The sequence below is a fragment of the Mesocricetus auratus genome, unplaced genomic scaffold, assembly GCF_017639785.1.
Source record: "Mesocricetus auratus isolate SY011 unplaced genomic scaffold, BCM_Maur_2.0 Super-Scaffold_100707, whole genome shotgun sequence".
Lineage (NCBI taxonomy): Eukaryota > Metazoa > Chordata > Mammalia > Rodentia > Cricetidae > Mesocricetus > Mesocricetus auratus.
In genome coordinates, this window is record NW_024429269.1 from 2,464,550 (window position 1) to 2,487,924 (window position 23,375).

Below are 23,375 nucleotides of genomic sequence, written 5' to 3' on the forward strand. Positions count from 1 at the left end.
GTTGACTCCCAGCAAGCCTCTCACCCAGCAGTCAGAAAGAGTCATCGCCTCTCTCTACCTGTGATGGAACCGGTGGGGTAGATGGAAACAGCAAATATTTGGCTTTTGGGATCTTCAGAGTGAAGGGTCATTTTGTTGTTGTTGTTGTTGTTGTTTTTTCCCACTGGAGTGAGAAAAAGCATGGTACCCTTCAGAGCACAAGAGGGAAGACTTCTCAAAGAGGCCCTTCCCCAAGGGAGGGTGGCATTTCTGACTCCTCCAGGACCCCACCAATCTCCCAATTACATCTGCCAGCAAAGGACCATAATGTCCCCTGCTCAAAGCAAACACAGCGAAGTGATGTTCTGTGGAGGGAGACAGCATTGGTGGAGGCAGCATTTAAACCAGAAAACGGGCCTGTTAGAGCGCCTCAGTATCAGGGCCCTGCTCTGGCAGCCAAGATGTTTCTGCTGAGCCAGGGTGGGCGAGGGGGCTTCTGACTGACAGTGGCTGGCCAGGCCTCCCACGTAGCCGTACCTTTTTATGTAAGCTGGCACCTGCCCTCCCGCCCCCCCTCTCTCTCTCACACACACACACACACACACACACACACACACACACACACACACACACACACACAGCAAATAGTTGCCACAAGCCTCTTGGTGACAAGCCCACCTCAGAGGTTCCCGCTGACTTGTGAGTCATTACCTGTGATAGGGGCTTGACAAGAAGCCCTCCCAGAGCATCCCAGAAGTAGCCTGGTTGGCTATAAGGGCAGAAGCTCAAACTTCAAAGATGCCTAACGTGCAGCTCAGCCGTGGTTCTCCAGTCCTGGCTCCATTGCTTCTGTCTCTGGGCCCCTTTCTTCTCCTGAGTATTCCTTGAGGCCCCGGAGTAACACTTGGTGAGCGGAAGTGACATGGCGGGAAGCCTGGGTTTGGTGTGTGTCTCTGTCCCTGAGAGATATGTGGCTCAGCCCAGAAAGGAGGCTAGGGTCAAAAACAAGGAGCTAATGGCACAAACGTGAAAAGAGCCACCAACTGATCCAGGGGCCGCAGCGGTCACAGGAACTTGGATGCTGGAGGTCAGCTCCAAACCATCAAACAAGTCTCACTAGAAGGTTGTTACCCTGCTACCCATCTGGGATAACTTTAAAAACAGAAGACCCATATGTTCAGAGCTAATTTGTGAGAGAAGAAATAGCATGCTGATCTGTAACAGGCACCGGTGGGCAGCTTGGCAGTTTCCATGGATGAGCAGCTGGTCGGGGTGTTAGAATTGGCATCTGGGGTGGTATGATGGGCACTGAACTCTTGCATATACTCTACCTGTATTCAATTATGCTGTGCCCCCCCTCTCTCTCTCTCTCTCCCTCTGTTGTGTGTGTTGTATGCTGCAGTCAGCCCAGTCTCGCACAGCCCAGCTTTATCATGGGACACCATAGGCCCGAGTCCTCTCATCAAGTAAGCTGGACGATACTACAGAGAGTGTCAGAATATAGGGTTTCATGAGCATTCTGTCTGCCCATTCTCTGGCACTTGTTTATTGTATAATGTGTTAACCCTAAACACACACTGGGCTGAGCTCTTTTAAATAGAGATTCATACCATGCTATCCTCAGAATGGAGCCCAGGAAGTTGATAAAATACATGCTTCTATTTAGTGAACATGTATTGACCAGATGTTAGATGCCAGGGTTCTTGTAGTCTTGCAACTGAGAGACCCCAACTCATAGCATCTAAGATGATACAAAGAAGAGCTTAGATACTGACCTTTCTCTCAAGGAGCTTTCCCTTTTGCTAGGACACAAGGTTTGTACCCCATAATTGTGAAAGAGGCTGTAAGTAGTCAGGGTTACAAAAGAGGCATCAAGGAGGGAGTGCATGCTGGTACTGACTCTTCTGGCTGTTTTTTCTGTTGCTGTTTTGTTTTGTTTTGGGTTTTTGTTTGTTTGTTTGTTTGTTTTTTTATGTTCCATGGCCTTGGATGGGAACTCCTGGGGTCACACTGGGCACTTTCCCAATTGGACCTAGAATGACTGTCCCATACATAGTTCCCCAAGGTCCTGGCCTGTGTTTCCAGTAATGTCAATATCTCTATTGGAGACTGCAGACCTTTCTTCACTCCAGTCTGAACCTAACGGCACAGCTGCTTATTCTGGGATGTCACCCTCTGCCTTCCAGACAGCCAGGGGATGAGGCACCCCAGCTGACAGGGAGGCAGCTTCACTAACTGTGTGGCAGACCCCCAGGCATCATCCAAGGACAGTGATGGATAATCAGGACAGGTGTGAAGATAAACTAAGGGGCAACTCGGACAGTGGGCTCAGTAGGAGTCCCAAAGAGTAAGTGAATGAACGTCCAGAAAGGGCTTCAGTTATGAGTCAAGGGTGGGGCAACTTGGATCAGATAGCTTGGGAGAGGCCAGAATCGGTGCCAGTGAGTGTTGAGCCTTGGGTACTTCAGGAAGTATGCTGGCGGGTAGACAGATTTGCCTAGAGTTGAGGGCTTGCTAAGAGAAGCTGAGGGCCACGGGCCAGGGTGTCTCCTATTGTCCTCAGAGAACCTGAAGGGCTTGTCAGAAAGAGGTACATTTGACGCCTCTCCCTAGGCTCACTTATAACTTTATCCTGTGTTGGAAAATCTCTACTTTTAGAGGATGAGAAGAAAAAAGCAAGTTCACAGTGGTTTAGGGCACAGGCAAGGAACTAAGAAAGGGGCTTGGGAGAAGTGGTCCATACAGGTGATCAGAGGCAAGGGAGAGTTAGCGGGCTGTGGGGAGGCTGGGCTGCGCGGGAGAGTGAGGCAAAGGCGCAGGGAGGGACTTGGGTGTGAGAGCTCCAGGAGAAAGGAAGTAGGCTCTTGGGGTGAGCAAGGGAGCTGGGACTGAAGAGGTGACCAGCAGTCAAAGGAAGGACGCAAGAAAAGGGGAAAGAGCAGAAACAGGGTGATGGAGGACGAGTGGGAGACCCTGCCAAAGGTGTGCAGAAGCATCGGTAAGACTGACATCTGCTTCCCTAGACGGCTATTTCATACATTCAAAAGCTTCCAAAGGGGGCGGGGTAATAGAACACGCATGACATCCCACACCCTAGAGCTGACAGATGGCAAGACACAGATGGACATATTTCCATAAAACTTTATGTGTGCACATGGACCTTCCCCCCACAGAGATAAGATACTATCTGTATTACTCCGTCTCACACAGTTTTGTCACTATTACATTTTATTTTTTGATGGGGTTGGCAGCGTGTGCTATGGTGTGGACTCCATTGCTCACAGCAGAAGTCAGAGGACAACCTCTGGGAGTTAGGTCTCTCTTTGCATCATGTGGGTTCCAAAGATTACACTCAGGTGATCAGGTTTGACCTCAGGTACCTTTACCTACTGAGCCACCTCACCAGCCCTGCAAGTAGTTTTTTAAATTAAGAAAAGGTAATGGGGAAAGTAGAACTTTATACATGCAAAGCCTGGTGTTCAATCTCTAGCACTAAAAGGATGCATATATTTTCCGCAGGCAGTAAACTTAAACCTACAGTTTTATGGGACATCTTTGTAATGTTCCATGGTATAATTCCACAATAGTTTAATCAACCTCTCATTCACGGGCATTGAGGCCATCCACATCTCCAGTCAGGCTTATTGTAGCATGCATCGGTCAACTCTATAAGCACTTCTGCTGGCTGCATAGTTATCCTCTTAGGGAAGTTCCTAGAAGGGACACTGAGTCAGAGGAGAATACTCGTTTGCAAATGGCTAACCGAACACCGAGCTGTTCCAAATACATGGGGGGCCCCTCTCACACCTGTTCACTCGAGTGAGACGCAGATGTCTTAGGGAGCCAGTGAAAGATACAGGAGTCGGACTCAGTGTTGTCGGTCTTTTCAGAACGTCTGCTGCCTGGGGTGGGGAAGCCTTCCACAGGGCAGAGAAGACAGGCTGAGCACGGACAGCCTGCCCAGGAGGGAAAAGGCTATTGTTGGGGTTCGGGATGTGTTGTGGGTAGGTGGAGAGCAGGTGGACAGGCTTAGTATGGTAGAGACGGAGAAGGCATGGGAGCGGGGTGCAAAGAGAGACGCTGGATCCCATTCGTGCAGGAGGAACGGCAGTGGTGCTCCAGGGAGCCAGGCAGCACCCGTGAGACTTGAGACTAAGGAGCTTCAACCTCAGTGTTGCTCCGTTCACAGCCATGGCAGCAGGAACCCTCCAACCCAGCACTGGTATTATCCAGAACAGCGTTCTCCAATGTGGGGCACCTCTGCATCCTCATTCCACAGGATCAATCGATGAATGTTTTTCCAGATTGACAGGAAGTTCTGAGGTCAAGGCAGTCTGAGAAACTCAGAATTAAACATGCATTTAAATGTCCTTCTTTTTCCCTCAAGACTTTTTGAAATATTTGCTAAGAGCTTTTTTTCCCCCCACAAAGGATGTTTTGGAACCATGCTCTGTGGACACACTTTGTAAAAAGGATTTCTTGGAAGTTGGAAATTGGTCCTGAGGGTGATGGGGGTTGGGACGTGGTGATAGATGGCAGCTGTGACTGGGTTCGGGCTAGGAAAATAGCGCTACCCATAGTGGCTGCTGCCCTTATTCTACATAGGAGTGTGCCTGGCGCTGCTCCCCTCCTTGCTGCATTCATGACACCCCCAGTGCAGGGAGGGGTCCCCCACTGTCTTGCAGAAGAGGAGGCTCTGAGGAGAGAGTCCTGGGAAAGGCAGCAGCAGGGAACTTGAGAAGTGAGAAATGGTGGCTTTTCACAGATCAGGTAGGCAGCAAGAATCAAGCAGACTGCTAGCTCCCATCCCACTAAATTCTTGGGGTTCTGGGGAGTGGAGGGGGGCTGTTTCTACTTAGGATTCTAGTGTAGGTGTGGCAGGGACAGCTGCTGCCTAGGCTGAAGAGTCCTAGTTCTCTTCTCAAATAGATGCGGTGTCACCCATTGAGGAACTGCTTAGAAGTGGGGTAGACACTGGGGGTTATCAGAGGGTTAGAGTTGGCTTAGGCTAGGTCATAGTTAGGATTCCATTGAAAACCCGGTGACCCAAAATGCCAGTGGGTGGGTCACAAGGGAGAGGTGAGGGAGTATATTGTTTAGAGAAAGGAAGGCTTAGGATAAATCAAGAAGGGACTCACAGTTTCGGTAGTCACCAAGAACACAGCGAGAGGTCACAGAGGGAAGGTCCAGAAGGAGGTGACAGGGATGGAAGGGATGCAGAGTGAGGGTGGAAACTAAAAAGGAAGTGAAGCTACTACAGGGGCAGGAAGCTGTCAGTGCTAACTGGCTGAGCTGAGCTTGAACAAGAGGCCTGGCTCCCTGGGAGCCCAGGGGGACAAAGGATTCCCACTAGGCTTCAGAAGAACCCACAAAGCCATGGAGAGGGGCAGTAGCAGGCGGTTTCTGATGAAAACAACCCTGGGACCTTAATTATAGCATTCCCCAACCTTAAACTATAGCTATCTTGAAACTTTAAATATAGCATTGGCTCCTGAGAAGGGTTCCCACATCTTTATTTTTCCTGTCCCAATTGGCTATTTGGAAAACCCACTCTGAACTCGTCTGAAGATAATCATTAAAATATGTCCCTTGGAGTGCCCAAAGAGCTTCCATTCAGTTCCTCGAATCTCCCCCCTCTTGCCTTGTGTGAAAGCGTTTGGTCCCAGAAAAGAAAAAAAGGGGGGGGGATGAATCAATCACACATTTCTTGGTCAACCAGAAGAAGGCTGGTGTTAGGGACGGTGGCTGAGTTAGCATATGGTTAGCGCTAGCACGTCCAGGCCGTCTTCTGCCCACAGGGGGGCAAGGTTGAACCAGGTTCAACCCCAAGAAAGTCAGCAGCTACTGCAACCAAGTGCCAAGACATTCCCGTATCAATCCAATGTTCTCCCTGGCTCTTGCAAGCAAAAGCTTAAAAACAAGGAATCCCTCCGCTCTGGCCTTCTTTCTGGCACTTAAGTTGGAGATTATGCCCCCCCCCCCCACCAGTGGAACAGAAGCACGCTTTCAGACCTGCAGTGTTTGCTGTTACCTTATGAAGCTGGCTTGCAATGCTGGCCTTTAAAAGACGTTTGATGTTTTCCCTGTTTTTCCAAACACATTGCCTGCCATGTGGGCCACATGAAGAGTAGCACTCTGCCATTGTCACAGCTCAGAACCCTTGTGGCCTTGGGACAAGGGAGACAGTGACTGGTTCCCAGAGCCTTAGATGTTTGTCCCTTCATGATCCCCAGAGCACCATGCTGCTCTAGGTGTCCCTCAGAGGAGCTTCACGAAAGTTTTTAGGTCTAGACATGCCTCGTCTGATGCAGTGTCCTCGTCCAAGTCCATCCTGTTCCTGGTGCTGAAAGCTGCAGGAGGAAAAAAAAGAGAAAGCAGGCATGTGCCTGCGAGGAGGCTACTCCTTCCTGGAAGCTTAGCCTGCTCTGGACATCTCCATTCTGTCAGACACCCAGCAACCCTTGCATTTTACAGAGAGGTCACCGTAACTTTGAGCAAATCTGAAGTTTTAAATGTTACATACGTTCATGTCCCATCCCTCCCTGCCACTCCTCACCCAAACAGGAATCCCTCTAGTTTTAGGAAAACAATGTCTTATCCTGTCTCTGGCTAGCTCTGTAGAAGGGAGGGAAGCCCCACCTACACACTCCTGCCTCCCCCGGCCCCCTCCTCCCCACCTTCCACTTCTTGGCAGTTCAAGCCTGACCGACCGTCCCCCCCCCCCCCCCCCCAGTGATCATTTTGACTCTGCTGTGTTAAGCTCTTGCAAACTCCACACTTCAACACTCCCTTGGCCATAAAGAATACCAAGAAGAAAACAGATTGAAACCATATTTCTAATGGTTAATTTTCATTTGTTTTTAAAATAAAATGAGCTTACGATGAAACCAACAGGAAACATTCAGGCCTTCGCCAAGAGTCAGCAGCAAGCTACCTAGACTGACTCCCACTGCAGGCTCAGTCTTGGGCTGACCTGAAGGAGGTGACGCCAAGTGCTGGGAGGGTCTGATGAGTACCCAGATGGCAGACCTGGCTGGAAGGGTCCTACCTCAGCTCTCATGTGCAATCCAGTAGATGCTGTGTGTGTGTTGGGGGTCTGGCCCCAGATTCCTGGACACGGAGGAGCCGTTATTATCCTAGGGTCTTTGTAATGGGACAACAGAGATTGTGCCTTGTAAGTTCCCTTCTGAGAGCTAGCATACCCAGCGCTAAGTCAGTTTGGCTCAGAAGGCTGGGAAAATGGGAAGATGGAGGAAAACTGTTCTCCTGCCTCAGAGGACCACATTTGGTCCAGCACCATGGGCGTATCCTGGCTCCTATCTAGTTTCCGTTCATCTTCTCACCAGCCCTCTCTTCCTCCAGGGTTTCCTCACAATGTCTGTAGGTTCATCTGGTCTCCAGTAGAACAAGCTCAGTGAGACATAAACACCAAGTTTGCACTTACAAAAGGCTTGGCTTGAGGGAGCCCCACAAATGCTTTGGATTATGTTCTCATTAAAGTGAAAAAGGCTAAAGCTCTGACGTGTTCCAGAGATAGACCAATCAGAGTCCCCAAGGGCAGGACTCTACACTAGACAGCAGGAAGTCAGGGGACTAGGAAGAGGACCCTCTCTGGGGACTGGGCAGGGCTATGAGTTGCAGAGCTGAGATGTCACCATGGGGAAGAGAGCCAACACCCAGGAACCCTTGGTCTAGACAGAACTGTTACTTCCCCTCTGTGAACCACTCCTTGTAGTACAGGAAGTGGTCCTTATTAATTCCCATTTGCTAATGGCAGGCAATTTAAGGGCTCTCCCTAGGGGAGCAAGGGTGTAACAAAGCTACTCTGGGAGGGGTGTTTGCTGAAGGCTGGTGTCAGCCAGGCTTCATTTAAATCATCCCAGATTCTTTGCAAAGGCTATAAACAGTGGAGTGATGAAATTGCCTCTGGTGCCAGAACAGGGAGGAGGCCCTGTCATGAAGGAGGGCCAAGAAGCACCACTAAGAAGTGGGGAGAAATGAGGGGCATGGACAGGAAGGAAGGGGAATCTGTCTCTGAGGGACTCAACAGGAAGATCTGAGAAGCCCCATAGTGCAGTGTTCTTAAAGACTTCGGCCAAGCTGCACCGCCCTAGCTAGCTGCTGAGGTTCTGGTTAAACAAGCACAGAATGGCCCAAAGAATTCTAGTCCACCTAGCCCAAAGCTTTTGGGAAAGAGATCATCACCCTGTAAGCTGTAAGCTGCTGGCAGATTGCTGGAGGGATCACAGCCTGAGCTGCAAAGCAAGGCTGAAAAGGCTGTTTTTTCCGGGATGCGTGTAAAAAGAAGTGTGGTACCCCGTACACCATGCTTCCTGTCCCCAACTCCCTACTCCACTCTGCCATTCTTTACAGTGTTTACCAGCAGCCATACACACACACACACACACACACACACACACACACACACACACACACTTCCTCATCCATCTATCAAATCCAGAGACTAATTTCTCTAGTTTCTAACACCATATCCTTCTCAGGCTACTTGTTGGGATCAATTAAGACAAGGGGGAAGAGTGCTTTTAAGCCTCAACACTTCCATCTTCAGCCCCCCTCAACTCAGAATTCCTCTGAAGGTGGACTCTGAGTTCTGGAATCAGGAGATCTTCAGATCTCAGATGTCTTCAGGTATAGCTGTAGAACCACTTGCAAAAAGCGTAATGAAAAATTGTTCCGAGGTTTCATATCCGAGTTTGTTGCACCTTTCTATGAACCAGCCTGCTTGCCCTTAGAACTCAAGCCCCAGGCACGAGAGCTGGCTACTGAGTTCCACAGGGGTAGATCCATGACCCTGGAGTACATGCAGCAAGGGGCTTACTCCAGTGTCAGCTGATCTGTGATGGAGCTGGGGGCTAAGCAGAGGGAGCTTAAGCAGTGATAGAACCTTCTTCAGTTCCTTTCCATGAGTCCTCCCAAGGTTGCCTCTACTTCTCAAGTGTTCTTGCCTACTGTCTTGGTTTCTTTTCCTGTCACTGTGACAAAATACTCTGACAAAGGCAACTTAAGGAAGAAAGTATTTCTTTTGGCTCACGTTGGAGGTACAGCCCATCATGGTAAGGAAGTCAGTATGAGCCTGAATCAGCTGGCCATGCCCATCCACAGTCAGGAAGTAGTGTATAGCAGTCCAGCTAGGGAATGATGCCACCCACCATAGACAGGTCCTCCCACCTCAGGGAATTCTATCAAGATAATGACACTCTAGACATGCACAGAGGTCCATCCCCAGGTGACCGTAGATCCGAATAAGCTGGCAATGAACATTAATCATCCATCTACTCTGCCTCTCATTCCCAACTTGATTACAGAGGTCACAGGGCAACATTTGGGACGTGAGATCACAGGGGCCAAAGGTTTTCAAAACACAAGAGGGCTATTTGTCATTGTCACAGCCCTCAAAGTTCTGCCTGCTCAGTGATGTTCCTGTCCCTTCTCCTTTCTACCCTCTGATCTTGTAGTTGCAGGAGCAAAACTCATAACTCGGCAGAATTTTAGCTCCTCACTCCCAGTTATAAGATTTTTGAATCCAGATCTTGGCTTCTCCACTTGTATTGTGTGTACCGTTGGTAACATTCTTAATGTCTTTGGCTCTCAGTCTCTTTGACCATAAAACTGATACTTGAGGCTGTAAAATTTATAGGATTGTCATGATGATTGCCTTGAGGCCAGACCCCATACTTTGCCACATTTCAAAACTGAAACATGAGGAAAACAAACTAGGAGTGGCTGCTTCCGGCATATTTGGGCGTTTTAAACTTTAGGTAAGAGGTAAATGACAGATGTATTACTAAATGCATAGCTGAAAGAAACAGAAGTCTCCAAAGATTAAGCAAACAAGCCCCAAATTCTTGGAAGAGAAACAAGAGGAGGAGGATGTCGGAAAGGGAAATGTAGGGGCGTGGGGGAGTGTTGATGAGCACATGTGACCATGAGACCTACAAGGGGCAGCTGGGTCCCTGCTCTCACAGCAAAGCCTGGACCCCAGAAGCTGTTCCCGTTCAGCGTGGCTGCCACTGTGTCTCACCTTGGAACAGTTCAAGACCTTTCTGATTGGTCATGACATACCTGTCAGTAAAGATTCTCACTTGTATCGCAGCTGGTTCCTCTAAAAATGGGGAAGGAGAGGAACAGGGAACTGAGGAAAAGGGGCCATTTGGCTGAGAGCTGACCAGAGAACCCAGCATCTCCAGACTCCACACACACATACACACACACACACACACACACACACACACTAGTAGTTGAACCGTGGTCTCACACACTGTTAAGTACTTGCTCTACCCCTGAGGTACAATGTCCTTCCACCACAAGCCTTTCACCAACAAGTTTTCAATGTACCAGATAAAATATGGAGACAATGGGAGTTAAATTCATAAATACATATGTTTTTATTATGAGACTCATTGGGGTGTGCCAGCAGATTAGTATATGCTATGTAGCTAGAAGTACAATCGTTATATCCTTCTTTGATAGAAACTTGTTAATTACCTTATCATTATAGTCCAATCCAGTAAATTCCCATGCAGGAATTGTATAAAGCCATTTTATGTATAAAAGGGGGAATTTTTTTACTAATTACTTGAGCTGTAGCTTTAGATGCCATGGGAATGGTATATATGGTTTGGGGCTAGAGAGATGGCTGAGCAGTTAAGAACACTTGCTGCTCTTCCAGAGGACTGGAGTTAATTCTCAACCCTCTTGTCAGATGGCTCACACTGGCTACAACTCCAGCTCCAGGGGAATTCTATGCCTCTTTCTGGCCTCTGCAGGCATTGCACTTACATGCACATACCCCACACAGGCACACACACATGCACATAACTAAAAATAAAATAAAATATTTTAGTGTCTATATGGCTATTGTTAAGACACGTAAGCAGAACTCTTGGGAAGCCCACAGTCACACTTGGGTACATTCAGTTCTTCATGACTGTCTCTCTATTGATGAGCAGACCCAAACCTATGTTAAAATCTCATCTTAATGAATTTTAACTCTTCATTAAAAAAATGCTAGTCATGACATGTCTGGGCATACACATACACATCTTCAGACTAAATGAATAAAATAATTTACATTTAAATATTTGAATAAATAAAGCTATTTTTAAAAGGGGGTGTCAAAGATGCCTCTTCTAAGTGATTTAGGTTCCATCCGTAGCTTTTATTCCCATTTCCCAAGTCCACGTAGGCCCCAAGCTTGGTCTGCCTTATATTAAAGCTCCTTCCTCATCACTATTTTCCTAGGGAAAGGAGATGGAGGGGAAGGAGAATAGTTTCCTCAATAGTGAGACACATCATTTAGGTCTTACTTAAGAATCACCTGGCCCTGGACCCCTTCCCCTCCGTGATCCCTTTGACACCTTGGTGGGTCTCCAGTGAAGTACATGCAGGAGGCAGAATGCACTCATCTCCTCTCTGATTCCTGCTTCCTCCTTTCTAACTGGGTAGACGCAGTCTTGGAGCCTGTGCAGGGTCAGTTTCCGATCTGTGCCTGCAGCAGGGAAGTTCCGTTCCATGTGCTGGATCAACCAACACACTCTTGTATCTCCTTGTTCCATCCCCAGAGGTCTGAGAGAGGTACAGACTAGGTGGCCCCGTGTGTCTTCCTAGATTGTGGGAAATGGGCACATCTCTTTACAGATAGGTGGGGTATTTTTGTAAACTTGACCTACTTCGTCTTACCTCTGCCTCCGTTTCTCAGCTTACATAAGGTCACCTGGGACTCAGGTGGACTGAACTGGACCTAGGGGTTGGGGTATGGGATATGAGCCTTGATACCAGATGGGAAGCTGGAGAGGGGAGGGAGTATCTGGGGGTCAAGGTAGAGTCTGACCCAGCTGGTTCCATTGTAGTGAGATCAGCTGGCGGTGACAGGGATGTACTGTGCGTCACTGAAGAGGAGCTGGTTGGTGAAGATGAGGAAATGCCATCCTTCCCATGCACCCAAGAAGGCAAGTACTCAGGGACCCCCTATGTACTCTGTGAGCTGAGAGTTCTCTGCCTTCATCTTCAGACTGGTGAGCAATGTGTCCAGATATGTGGCTTCTGAAATCTCGCTCTCATTTCCCACTGCCCCTTGGAGAGTGAAGGGCGGAGCTGTGTGGGCTGGGACTGTGCAGGATGGACAAAAGCAGTATTTGTCATGCGTGATATGCCTCCAGGGCTCCACCTGAGTCCTTATAGGTACCCCTACCACCTCCCCTAACCAGACACTCTGTGCCCAAGGTCTGTCTTCTGCCTTGTAGCTCATGCTATTTGAGTTGCTGGTTGGACTAAGGCCCTCAGTGGCATTTGGTATAGATTACACCTGTGTTCTTTCCTTGACTAGACCGTGTACTTACCCATCGATGCCCCAGGCCTGCCCTCAGAAATTTGAATTTATTCTAGTGTGCCATGTGGACCAGGCGCTAAGTTTGTAATCACTTGTGGCAATCATCATTTGCATCTAAACCGAGCTCACCTTGGGGCCATCCTATATTCTCAGTGGGCACTGGTCACCTCCCAGAGTTCCCAGGATTACCTGCTCCCTCTTCCCTCTGTGCAGCAACCTGACTGGTGGACTTTAAGTCCTTGTCTGGCTTCCAAGACAACCACAACTTATTTGTCCAATTTGAAAACTGGTGGCCAAATTAACACTGAAACTCTCTGTAAAGCATCAGGATTTGCCCCTTCTGAGGCATTCCCATGGCAGGAGAGTCTCAATGCTCTAACCCAGAATGTCTTGGGCAAACTGGGTTATGTTGAGCACCCAATAGAGCATAAATAGTACTGGGCAAGGAGGCGAGCAGGCTCCTGGGATAGGGGATCATCGGTAGGACCAGTGTAGCTCACTCTGTGAGCTGGATGAAGATACTGCCAAGAAAGAATGACTGGTAAGGAGGGAGTGGAGTGGTCTCTGTCTCTTCTTTTCCAGAAAGTTCTAGAAAGTCAGTCTAGGTGGGAGTAAGTAAGGGATAGAAGTGGGAAACTCCAGGTGTGAGCCTGGCCTGAAAAGTGACGGAGGCAGGCTAGAACAGGAACATGGAACTGAGCGTGCCACTCCAGCCTTTGCCACTGACCCAAGCCGCTGCCATCCTTTTGTCCTCTGCAGGCCGGTCGGGACCCCACTGCAGCCGCTGTCAGAAAAACCTGTCTTTGCACACATCAGTGAGGATTCTGTACCTCTTCCTGGCTCTGCTCCTCGTGGCTGTGGCTGTGCTGGCCTCTCTGGGTGAGTTCAGAATTCCTTGATCCTGGTTGCAGGGGAGAGGCTGATTGGGTGTCTACACCAAAAACACCCCTGTGGAGACAAGCACTCCCCATCTGTCACCTGTCACCCAGACAAGCATCATCCTGGCTCGGACATCATTGTGGCTAATACACTAGGAGATTAGACTTACTTCTAATCTCTGGTTGACAGTTAGCTGTAAGACTTTGAGTAGAAGAAAAAAACCAGACAAGTTAGACAGGTCTGTGTTGGAATCATGTGGGAATTTTCAGACCTACCGATGTCCCCTCCTATTCCCAGGGTAACAGTGAATCAGTAATTTTCAACTGTCTTGGTGAATCTGTTTTAGAGCCCTGGGTTGTGACCACTGGATGAAGTGACTTCTATGGCTGTTCATGGTCTCTATGTGTGTTGCTCAAGATAAGGCTGGGTACCACCTGCATCAAGATTACCTTCAGAATTCATTAAACTATAAATTCCCGGGTCCTACTAAGACTTGCAAAATCAGAGTACTGCAGTGAGGCCAGGAGACACAAGTTTGGGGATTTTCATACACAGTGCAGTTGGTATGACCATGGTGCTGTCGTAGGCCAGGCTCAGGTATATTCTAGATTCTAAGAGTTTAAGGTAAATTGTCTAAAATCGGTTTGGTCACATCATACTGAGATCTGTTTGTCCCAACCTGCTTGAGACCAGTGTCAAGGCTGGGAGTAGTGAGAAGCAATGGAGGCCTGAGTGACCTTCACCCAAGGTACTGTCCCTGAGAGTGAGCACCCTCCTGGAAAGGCACTTGGTCCTGCTCCTGGCTGAGGGTATTTGGGAACCAACACTGGCCGTATTAGTTACATTTCTTTTTGCTATGACGAGAAGCAACTTCAGGGAGGCAGGATTCATTTTGGCTTATCATTTGAGAGCAGTCCATCATGGTGGGTAAGGCATGGCAGCAGGAGGAGATGACCAAACACATTGCCTGTTCAGGCAGAAGGCAGAGGGAAGAAGGAAGGTTGGGCCCAGCTATGAAAATCTTGAAGCCCAATCCAGTGCCCTATTGTCTCCAGTGAGGCTCCACCTCTCATGGGCTGTACCTTCCAAAACAGTGCCACCAGTTGGGCACCAAGTGTTCATGAACATTAGCCTATGGTGCACATTTCACATTGACACCATAAAAAGATGAGAAGGCAGAAAAAAATAAGGGCAATGCCTAAACAAATTAATATATAATTACAAAATGTGAAATGTGCAGGGAATAGGGAGAATATATGGAATGAGCCCCTGGCTGGTGGCCCAGTAGACATTACGAAGCATTGGAGTCATAATAGCAATTATGGAGTCTATTTATTTTCCTTTATCTGCATATGACTCTTAATTGAGAGAAGGATCAAATAGAGTAACTATTGCCAACTGTAAAGTGCTACCCCAACCCAACAGTATGTGAGATTGTCCCTAGGATCTCTCAGACATGTCACTATTACTAATTAATTCGACCTCTTGAGAGATCTGAGATATACAATGTTCACGAGAGCCCAGAGATTCTAAATTACTTGAAACCATAAAGGTTTGTGGTCACTACCTCCATGATTTCATTTTGTAGATGACTCTGTTCACTCTGGAAAAGTTCGTTGACCTGCCTAAAGTCACCCAACTGACTGTGTATCAATCTGAGTCTAAACGGGATGGTACCATAGGCTCTAGAGGAAATCTTGTACCAAGGGTTTGTACAAATCAAAGGGTTAGAGTCCAAACATTCATCACAAGGGAAAAAATCATGTCCTCACAGCTGTCATAGATAAAGGTTATTTCTAAGATGGATCATTGGTTGTATCTATACAGCAGATTTTGCTCATAATCTTAGGAGAGGAGGTACCTTGAATGTCCTCAGTGACAGAGGACTTTTTATACCCCTGATGTACTCTTAAATAGATCACTCTTAAACAATGGTGAAGACACCAAAGGCTATGATTTTAAAGTCATTTTTAAACCTCAATAGGAAAATGCTCCTGAAAAACCAACCATAGGCCCTCCAAAGAAAGAATGAGAAGGTGGCAAGAAGAAGAAAAATGCCTGTGATGCCATAATTATAAAAGTCAATTAAGAGAAAGCATATGGGATATCAGAGCAGCACAGTTTTGCATTCTATTTTCTAAACTGTGTATCTATGTGACTGTCAAGGGAGTATCCATGGACACATCACTAGAAGAAATAGATATTTGAAGATACTGATGACAGTTAGTGCTCTCTGGCTGGTGGAATTAAGAGTAATTTTATCTGTATATGTTTGTGAATTTTTCCTGTCCTGTCTTATGAGGAGGTCTTGTCTCTAAAACCTGGGCTGGTAAGCGAGTTATTACTCTTGTAATGGGACATGTGCTGAACTCAGGTAGAAAGAAGCTTGGCTTGGTCTTTGGGAAGCCTTTCTCCTGGGAAAAGCACACATGGTTTCAGTGGCAGACTGATAAAAATGATCTCACCAATGATGGCTATTTCTGAACTATGACCCAGCCTGGTGTCTCTTCTGTTTCCCCCAGTTTTTAGGAAGGTGGACTCTCTCTCAGAAGACATCTCCTTGGCCCAGTCCATCTATAATAAGAAGCTTGTGTCAATGCAAGAAAATCTTCAAGGACTGGGTAAGATTCTAGTGTCCACAAGCACACAGAGCCCTCCATTCTATGTTATCAAAAGATGGACAGGTGCTGCCTACTCTCTCAGACCAGCCACTGATCCCTGCTTCCCTCTCTGATTGAGCATCATCCATCTAAGGAGGGCTGGGATGCTGGGATGCAACAGGGACTGGGGCAGCGTTTCTATACGGGCCATTGATCTAGCCACAAACCAAAGGCAGACAAGGAAAGTGAGCATGGTCCATTCTCAAAATGCCCCCATGCATCTCAGATGATTTCTAAGACCTTGCAAAGCCTCCTGCTCTATGAGCCCCTTCCGAGTCACCTGCCTTAAGCCACAACAGAGTTCACAATTGTCTCTCTTTTGTTCTCCAATCAGAAACATTCTGAGAGTGAGTCAGCAGGAACCATAGCGGATATGGGTCTAGAGACCATCTTTGGGGGCTGGAGATATGGCTTAGTGGTTAAGAGCACTGACTGCTCTTCGAGAGGATTCAGTTTCAATTTCCAGCACCTGCATGGCAGCTCACAACTGTCTGTAATTCCAGTTCCAGGAGACCCAACACCCATGGCAAAACATCAATGCACATAAAATCACAAAAATAAATAAATAAATAAATAAAAATTTTAAAAAGATCATCTCCGTTGCAAATAGAAAATGCTGTCCTAATACCTAATAATAGAGTTCTGTTTGGCAAGCTACTTTTCTGTCTTATTTCTCAGGCATCACAGGGGGAAAAAACTCACCAAGGCCACCTTCCCCACAAATACATTATGAGATATCAACCAAGACAACAGATATTAAAATACATGTAGAAATGTTTAAATGGAGTGCAAAATGGAGGTTCTTGGTCACCTCAGAACAGTCACTAAGATCTTGAGAATGCAATGATACTGTGGGGAAAATATCCAAAATCCTGCTCTTCAGATGGTAAAGATGGGATTCTGCAGAAAATTCTGAGAGGGATTCTCACGGCAGGAAAGGAAGCAGGGTCTGGCAGTCACTTGTCAGTTCCTTGTGCCTGCATTTCAGGAAGTGCCTGTGTGATTAGGGGGATAACTCAGGCATACAGGCATTGTTACCTGAGCTTAGCCCCAAGAATCCACATGGAAATGGTGGGTGTAGTAGCAAGCACTTGTGGTCCCAGTGCTAGGGTAACAGAAACAGGTGGATTCTTGGAGTTCACTTGCCAGCCAGCCTTGCCTGCTTCACAAGCTCCAGGCCATCCAGAGGATCTGTCTCAAAAATCAAGATAGATGGCACCCAAGGAACAACACCTAAAGTTGTCCTTAGACCTCTACACATGTGCATGTAAGCCTGCATGCACATAAACATGTACACACACACACACACACACACACACACACACACACACACACACACGAAGCACCTTTGTCCCATTTAACTGAAAATGTTGTCCCCTTTTCTCCTGAAGACCCAAAAGCCCTGAACAATTGCTCCTTTTGCCGTGAGGCTGGGCAGCTGGGGCAGGAGATCAGGAAGCTCCAAGAGGAGCTCGAGGGGCTTCAGAAGATGCTGCTGGCCCAGGAGGTCCAGCTGGACCAGACCTCCCAGGCCCATGAACTGCTCTCCAGCACAAGCAGTCAAATCTCCCAGGAGATGGGCAGTTGTTCCTTCTCCATCCACCAGGTAAATCAGTCCCTGGGACTCTTCCTGGCACAGGTGAGGGGCTGGCAGGCCACCACAGCAGGCATGGACACCACTCTGAAGGACCTCACCCAGGAGTGCTATGATGTTAGGGCGGCTGTACACCAGATCAACTTCACAGTGGGCCAGACCGCTGAGTGGATCCGTGGGATCCAGCGGAAGACAGATGAGGAAACCCTGACCCTCCAGAAGATGGTCACAGACTGGCAGAACTACACAAGGCTCTTTGGAGGTCTGCGCAGCACTTCTGCCAAGACTGGAGAAATGGTCAAGGCCATTCAGGCCACCCTGGGGGCCTCTTCACAGCGCATTAGCCAGAATTCTGAGAGCATGCATGACCTGGTGTTGCAGGTCATGGGCCTGCAGCTACAGCTGGACAATATCTCGTCCTTTTTGGATGACCATGAGGAGAACATGCATGACCTCCAGTACCACACCCGATATGCCCAGAACCGCACAGTAGAGAGGTTTGAGTCTCTGGAAGGACGCATGACTTCACACGAGATCGAAATCGGCACCATCTTCACCAATATCAACGCCACTGACAATCACGTACATAGCATGCTCAAGTACCTGGACGATGTGCGGCTGTCCTGCACGCTGGGCTTCCACACCCATGCTGAGGAACTCTACTACCTAAATAAGTCTGTCTCCCTCATGCTGGGCACCACAGACCTGCTCAGGGAGCGCTTCAGTCTGCTCAGTGCTCGGTTGGACTTCAATGTCCGAAACCTCTCCATGATCATGGAGGAGATGAAGGCTGTGGACACACAGCATGGAGAAATCCTTCGAAATGTCACCATTATCAGAGGTAAGAGGAGGGATGGGCGGGGCTCTCCAGGGACTCGGGGTTATTTCTATATACAGAAGCACATGATTTTAGGGAAATCTCCAATAGTGTGTACATAGATAGAGGATGCCAGACAGAAGATGCTAAACAGAGGGTGCTGGATAGGGAAACAGATTGCTGAAATCGCCCTGTAACCAATTCCCAAGGCAGCAGGCAACTTGAAGAAATGCCTTTGAGGGGCTCAGTGGTTAATCACACATGCTGCTCTTACAGAGGACCTGGTTCAGTTCCCAGCACCCATGTAAGGAGGCTGACAAACACTTGTCAGGGGATCCAAAGCCCTCTTCTGGACTCCACAGGCACATGTACACACATGGTAGGCACACACATACGCAAGTAAAAAGAAATCATCTTTTAATGTTTAAAAATTCTGTCTTTGAGAGCTAAATTATAATCCCACCACTCAGGAGGCTGAGGCAGGAGAGTTATGGATTTAAGGCTAGCTAGGACTGACTACACTCTAAGTCTCATCCACATAAAGTGAAACCTCGTCTCAGCAAAAGGAACAAATTAAAGAAGGGAGGTACTTTTAGACCTCTTGGTGAAAGTGATATTGTTTCTAACTTTACCTTTCAAAGAAAATTTGATGTGTTCATGGATTTCTTTAGTCCACACAAGCAAGTATCTTGTCTTTTAGAAACCATCTGTGCTCGCTTCCTCCCTTTCTGCCCCTTCATTAATGCTTTTGTCTGCCCATCCAACTATTCATCCCCCAGAGACCCATCACTCTGCCTCCTTCTCCTATATCTCCCTAAGTTCCTATATTCACCAGAATTCTCCAGGAAAAAAAAGAACTACTAGAATGTAGGAAGATAGATGATAGTTAAGTGGTGGCTAGGCAGACAGGCAGATCATAACATTTGCTGGAGATCAACTGAGAAAAACACCTGATATGTTTCCTGGCCAATGACATGTACATATATTCACACATGCACGAACACACAAGCACACATTTGTACGCATGAGCACACACACACACACACACACACACACACACACACACGCACACACACACATTCCTAGTGCACTATGTAGTTCTTCAAAGATGTGTCCACTATCCACTCAGGACAGCTGAGAGCATGATGCTGAAAGCAAATATCTCAGACATTTCTACTTAGGTCCTGCTTCACTATAGGGCAAGGGATGGAGAATGGAGGAGACAGAGACAGTACCCAGAGGAATCTTGGGAGAATGACATTTGCTACTCTCTTGATCATAGCAGCGTTATCATTCCAAAACTGCATCTTAAGCATGGTGGGACATCTGTTTGAGTACATAGGACCCTCAATTCATCATCTTCATGTTTCTATGGCCACTGAGCTCATTTTCTTGTTGATATAGACTGATGGAGTGGGTGGGGAGAACATGTTTAATTGTTGTTTTATTTTATGTTTACAACAAAGCCCAGTCCTGAGTATTTTCAGTCCTGAGTATTTTCATGGGAACTGAAAGCTTCCCACATCATTTCACTGAGAGGATGGATGTATGTGTGTGGCCCATAAGGTGCAATTTTAAGTTGTGTCTGTTGACCAACATTCCCCCTGATCTTTAAGTCAGCACATGCACAACTTCTCCTATCTGGAAGAATCTTTCCAGGTAAATTGCACACCTCACCCTAGAGAGAACTAATCCCTCACCCTCAGACAGGCCCTGAGTCTCTGGCACTGGAGCTGACAGTGAATGGTTGTCTGGCCGGTGTAGAGCTGATAGTTAGAACGCAGGTAAGGAGATGGATGGCAGGGACACAGGCAGTGAAGGGGCTGCCAAGCACCTACTAAAGGAAAGGAGGCTGGGTTATAATTTGCTCTGGGACTTTAGGCAAACTTACTTCATCTCTCCAACTGTGCTCTGTCATCTGTAAATGAAAGGGTAGGACCAGCCCCTTCCAGCTCTAATTCCAAGCCTCCATTTACTAAAGAGAAAACCTGTGGTGCCTGCGCACTGGTTACACCTCTCCTAGAATCCTTATCTCTCCCTAGTCTCTACAATAATTTTTATGTCTGTGCTAGACAATGTCTGTGCTAGACAGTGTCTCTGCTAGGACTATAGGACTATCCTTTTGGAGTTAGAGGCAAAAAAAAAAAAAGCCCCACTGCTCCTTAGCTGAGTGATGGGTAGAGCTCTTCATCACTTTCAACTCAGTCTCCTCACCCACCCTGTCCTACATTCATTTCTGTTGCTTTGACAAAAAGCAACGTAGGGGAGAAAAGGTTTATTTGACTTTCAATTCCAGATTACAGCCCTTCACTGAGAGACAGTCAGGCAGGAACTCAAGCAGCTAGTCACATTAACAGTCAAGAGCAGAGGGCAATTAATCCATTGAGGCCTATTAGCTTAATTGCTTGTCCTCTCTCAGCTGGGTTTCTCCTTTCTTACACTGTTCTACCTAGTCAAGGACCTCCTTGCTTAGGTAATGGTGCTGCCCACAAGGGACTGTGCCTTCCTATGTCAATTAACAATAAAAACAAAACAAAACAAAACAAAAAACCACCAGACATGCCTCAAGACTTACCTGATCTTGATAATTCCTTATTAAAACTCTCTTCACAGGAAATTCTAGGTTGTGTCAAGTTGACAGTTAAAACTAACCAACACAAAAAAGATCATTAATGCCTGTTCTGCCAGTACCACACAGGGTCATTGTGAGGTTCAGTGGCAACAATCATATGAACCTAAAAAGGGTGTGTTAATATGAGATGACAACAATATATTGATGACATAAGCTTTTCCTATGTGAATAGTCTAACAATCCATGGGCCCTAAAGGTACTCTGGAAGTGTTCACTTAATGAATTAATAATTGAAAGTATGAATGGAGGGTAGATGCCAAGTGTGCAAGGAATTAAACTTGAAAACTTGTTCTGTAAGCACCACCTGCTATATCCTGCTGTAACCCACAAGGATTCAGGAGTTGACATGGTAAAAAGGGAACACCAAAGCTGACAAGGTAGGCTTGTCAGGTGAAGGTGCCTGCTACTAAATGTGGTAACTTGAGTTCACTAGCTAGAGCCTGCGAGGTGGAAGGAGAAACTGACGCCAGCAAGTGGTCCTCTGATTTCAGAGCATGTGCTCACACATATGCAAGCAAATACTATATACATGTACAATAAATAAAAAAATTTTTTTGGTTTTTCTTTTTTTTTTTTTTTTTTTTTTTTTGGTTTTTCGAGACAGGCTTTCTCTATGTAACGGCTCTGGCTATCCTGGAACCTGCTTTGTAGACCAGACTAGCCTTGAACTCACAGAGATCCACCTGCCTCTGTCTCTGGAGTTATGGGATTAAAAGTGTGAACTACCACTATCTGGCAAATAATTTTATTTTAAAGAAGGGAAAAACAGTTCTGTTTAGGCACAGGGGCTGTGCATGCAGGCGAAGAAGGGTTAGTAGCTGTGAGCCCCGTTTTTGTCTGCCCAGCTTTGTAAAGCTGCTGAGAGCTTTCTTTGGTGCCCTAGATGCTCTCTTTCATTTGGTTTTTCAGACTCTCTATACAGAATGATCACTCCCCACAGCACTTTGAGAGGAGAAGCAGCAGAGGGTGGCAGGCTGGCACCAGGGAGAGCCTTCTTCCAGTACCTCAGTCCTTGGTGTCACTCCAGAACTCCCTGGAAGATGCTCTGCATCACCTCTAACAGTTCTCCTACTCTTGGGTAGCAGTGTAGGATGTTACACACCAGCCCACCCTCAACAGGCAAATAATTTCATCAGCATTTTCTAGGTGCTCTTTTGCTGAGCACAGCTAGGACTGAGAATCGCTGGATGATGTCAATGGAGTCACAGAACGGAGAGAGACAGAGACACAGAGAAAGACAGAAACAGAGAGAGAGAGAGAGAGAGAGAGAGAGAGAGAGAGAGAGAGAGAGAGAGAGAGAGAGAGAGAGAGAGAGAGAGAGAGAGAGAGAGAGAGAGAGAGAGAGATCAAGCCCAGCCACCTAACATGCTAATGCCAGAGACAGCATTCCAACCCAGGTCTCCGTGTTCAGGACAGGGCATCTTCCATTGGGCCAGACACCCAAGGAACCATCTCCATTTCCAGTTCCTTCTGTCTTTGTGAGCTGACTACAATAGGCACTGTGGACCCCTCCTACCAGTGGCTCACTATACCATGGCTGGGCAGGGTTATTTTTTGAGATACTAGATTCTCCCAGCCACTTCTATTTCTTTCATCTTCCCTAATCCCAAGTATGGACCACAGAACCACCACCCACTCTGCTTACCTCAGACATGCAATCAGTTGTGGCTGGTTCCTAATGGGCCCAAGGGCCTAATTACAGCCTGTAGCTTCATGAATAATGATGGGCCTCCCTGGGACTCCTTACCTCAGCCACCATGCTGGTGTTTGCTTCTTGGCTACTCAGAGCAGTTCTGAGCTCTCCTCATCTTTGCCCTGTACTCGGCCCACACCAGTGTCTCATTACTACTGACAGGTCACTGGAATTCTATCCTGGTGGAGCCTTGGTTTCAACCCGAGTCATCTTCCTTCCCGTGGTGCTAACTGCTGGTTGTTGACTTTGTCCTGGGATGGACAGGGCTCCCCCTCCTCACAATCTCACAAGTCTTATGATTCATCTGAACATCTAAGAAAGGAGTCTTTCCAAGATCCCAGCCGTGTGTTTTGTTTTGCTTTGCTTTTTTTTAAAATGTAAGTTCTAAGGATAGAATTCAGGACCTTGCACATTTTAGGCAAATGCTTTTTCTTGAGACAAGCTCTTATTATCTTGCTATCTAGACCCTATGTAGGCCAGGATGGGAGCCCAGAACTCCCAATCCTCCTGCCTTTGAATGTAGAGTCCCCCCTCTTCAGAAAGCCCCAGACTAGAAGAAAGAGACCCAGGAATCCCTTTCGGGGAATGCTGGGGGGCAGAAGTGGTGGCTGAGGGAAGAGGCCCATTACTTACTCTCCTCCCGCTGATGCCACAGACACATCTGGGCTCTCAGAGATGGAGCAGCGGTGGAGGCCGCAAGAGTGTGCATGGAAAGAGGGGGACTTTCTCTTCTGGGGCCTCCTCGCACTCATGCTTGGGACAAGGGGATGAG

The 23,375-nt window shown here is 47.4% G+C and overlaps 1 protein-coding gene across 1 annotated transcript in view; it reads left to right on the forward strand.

The window, feature by feature from the left end:
* Positions 1–23,375, forward strand: part of Scara3 (scavenger receptor class A member 3) — a 30,535-nt gene that overhangs the window by 2,291 nt on the left and 4,869 nt on the right. The window contains exons 2-5 of the mRNA XM_005075250.4: positions 11,850–11,948; positions 13,088–13,207; positions 15,730–15,828; positions 17,259–18,302. Of these exons, the coding sequence (XP_005075307.2) occupies positions 11,850–11,948; positions 13,088–13,207; positions 15,730–15,828; positions 17,259–18,302 (1,362 nt within the window). The remainder of the gene's footprint in view (positions 1–11,849; positions 11,949–13,087; positions 13,208–15,729; positions 15,829–17,258; positions 18,303–23,375) is intronic.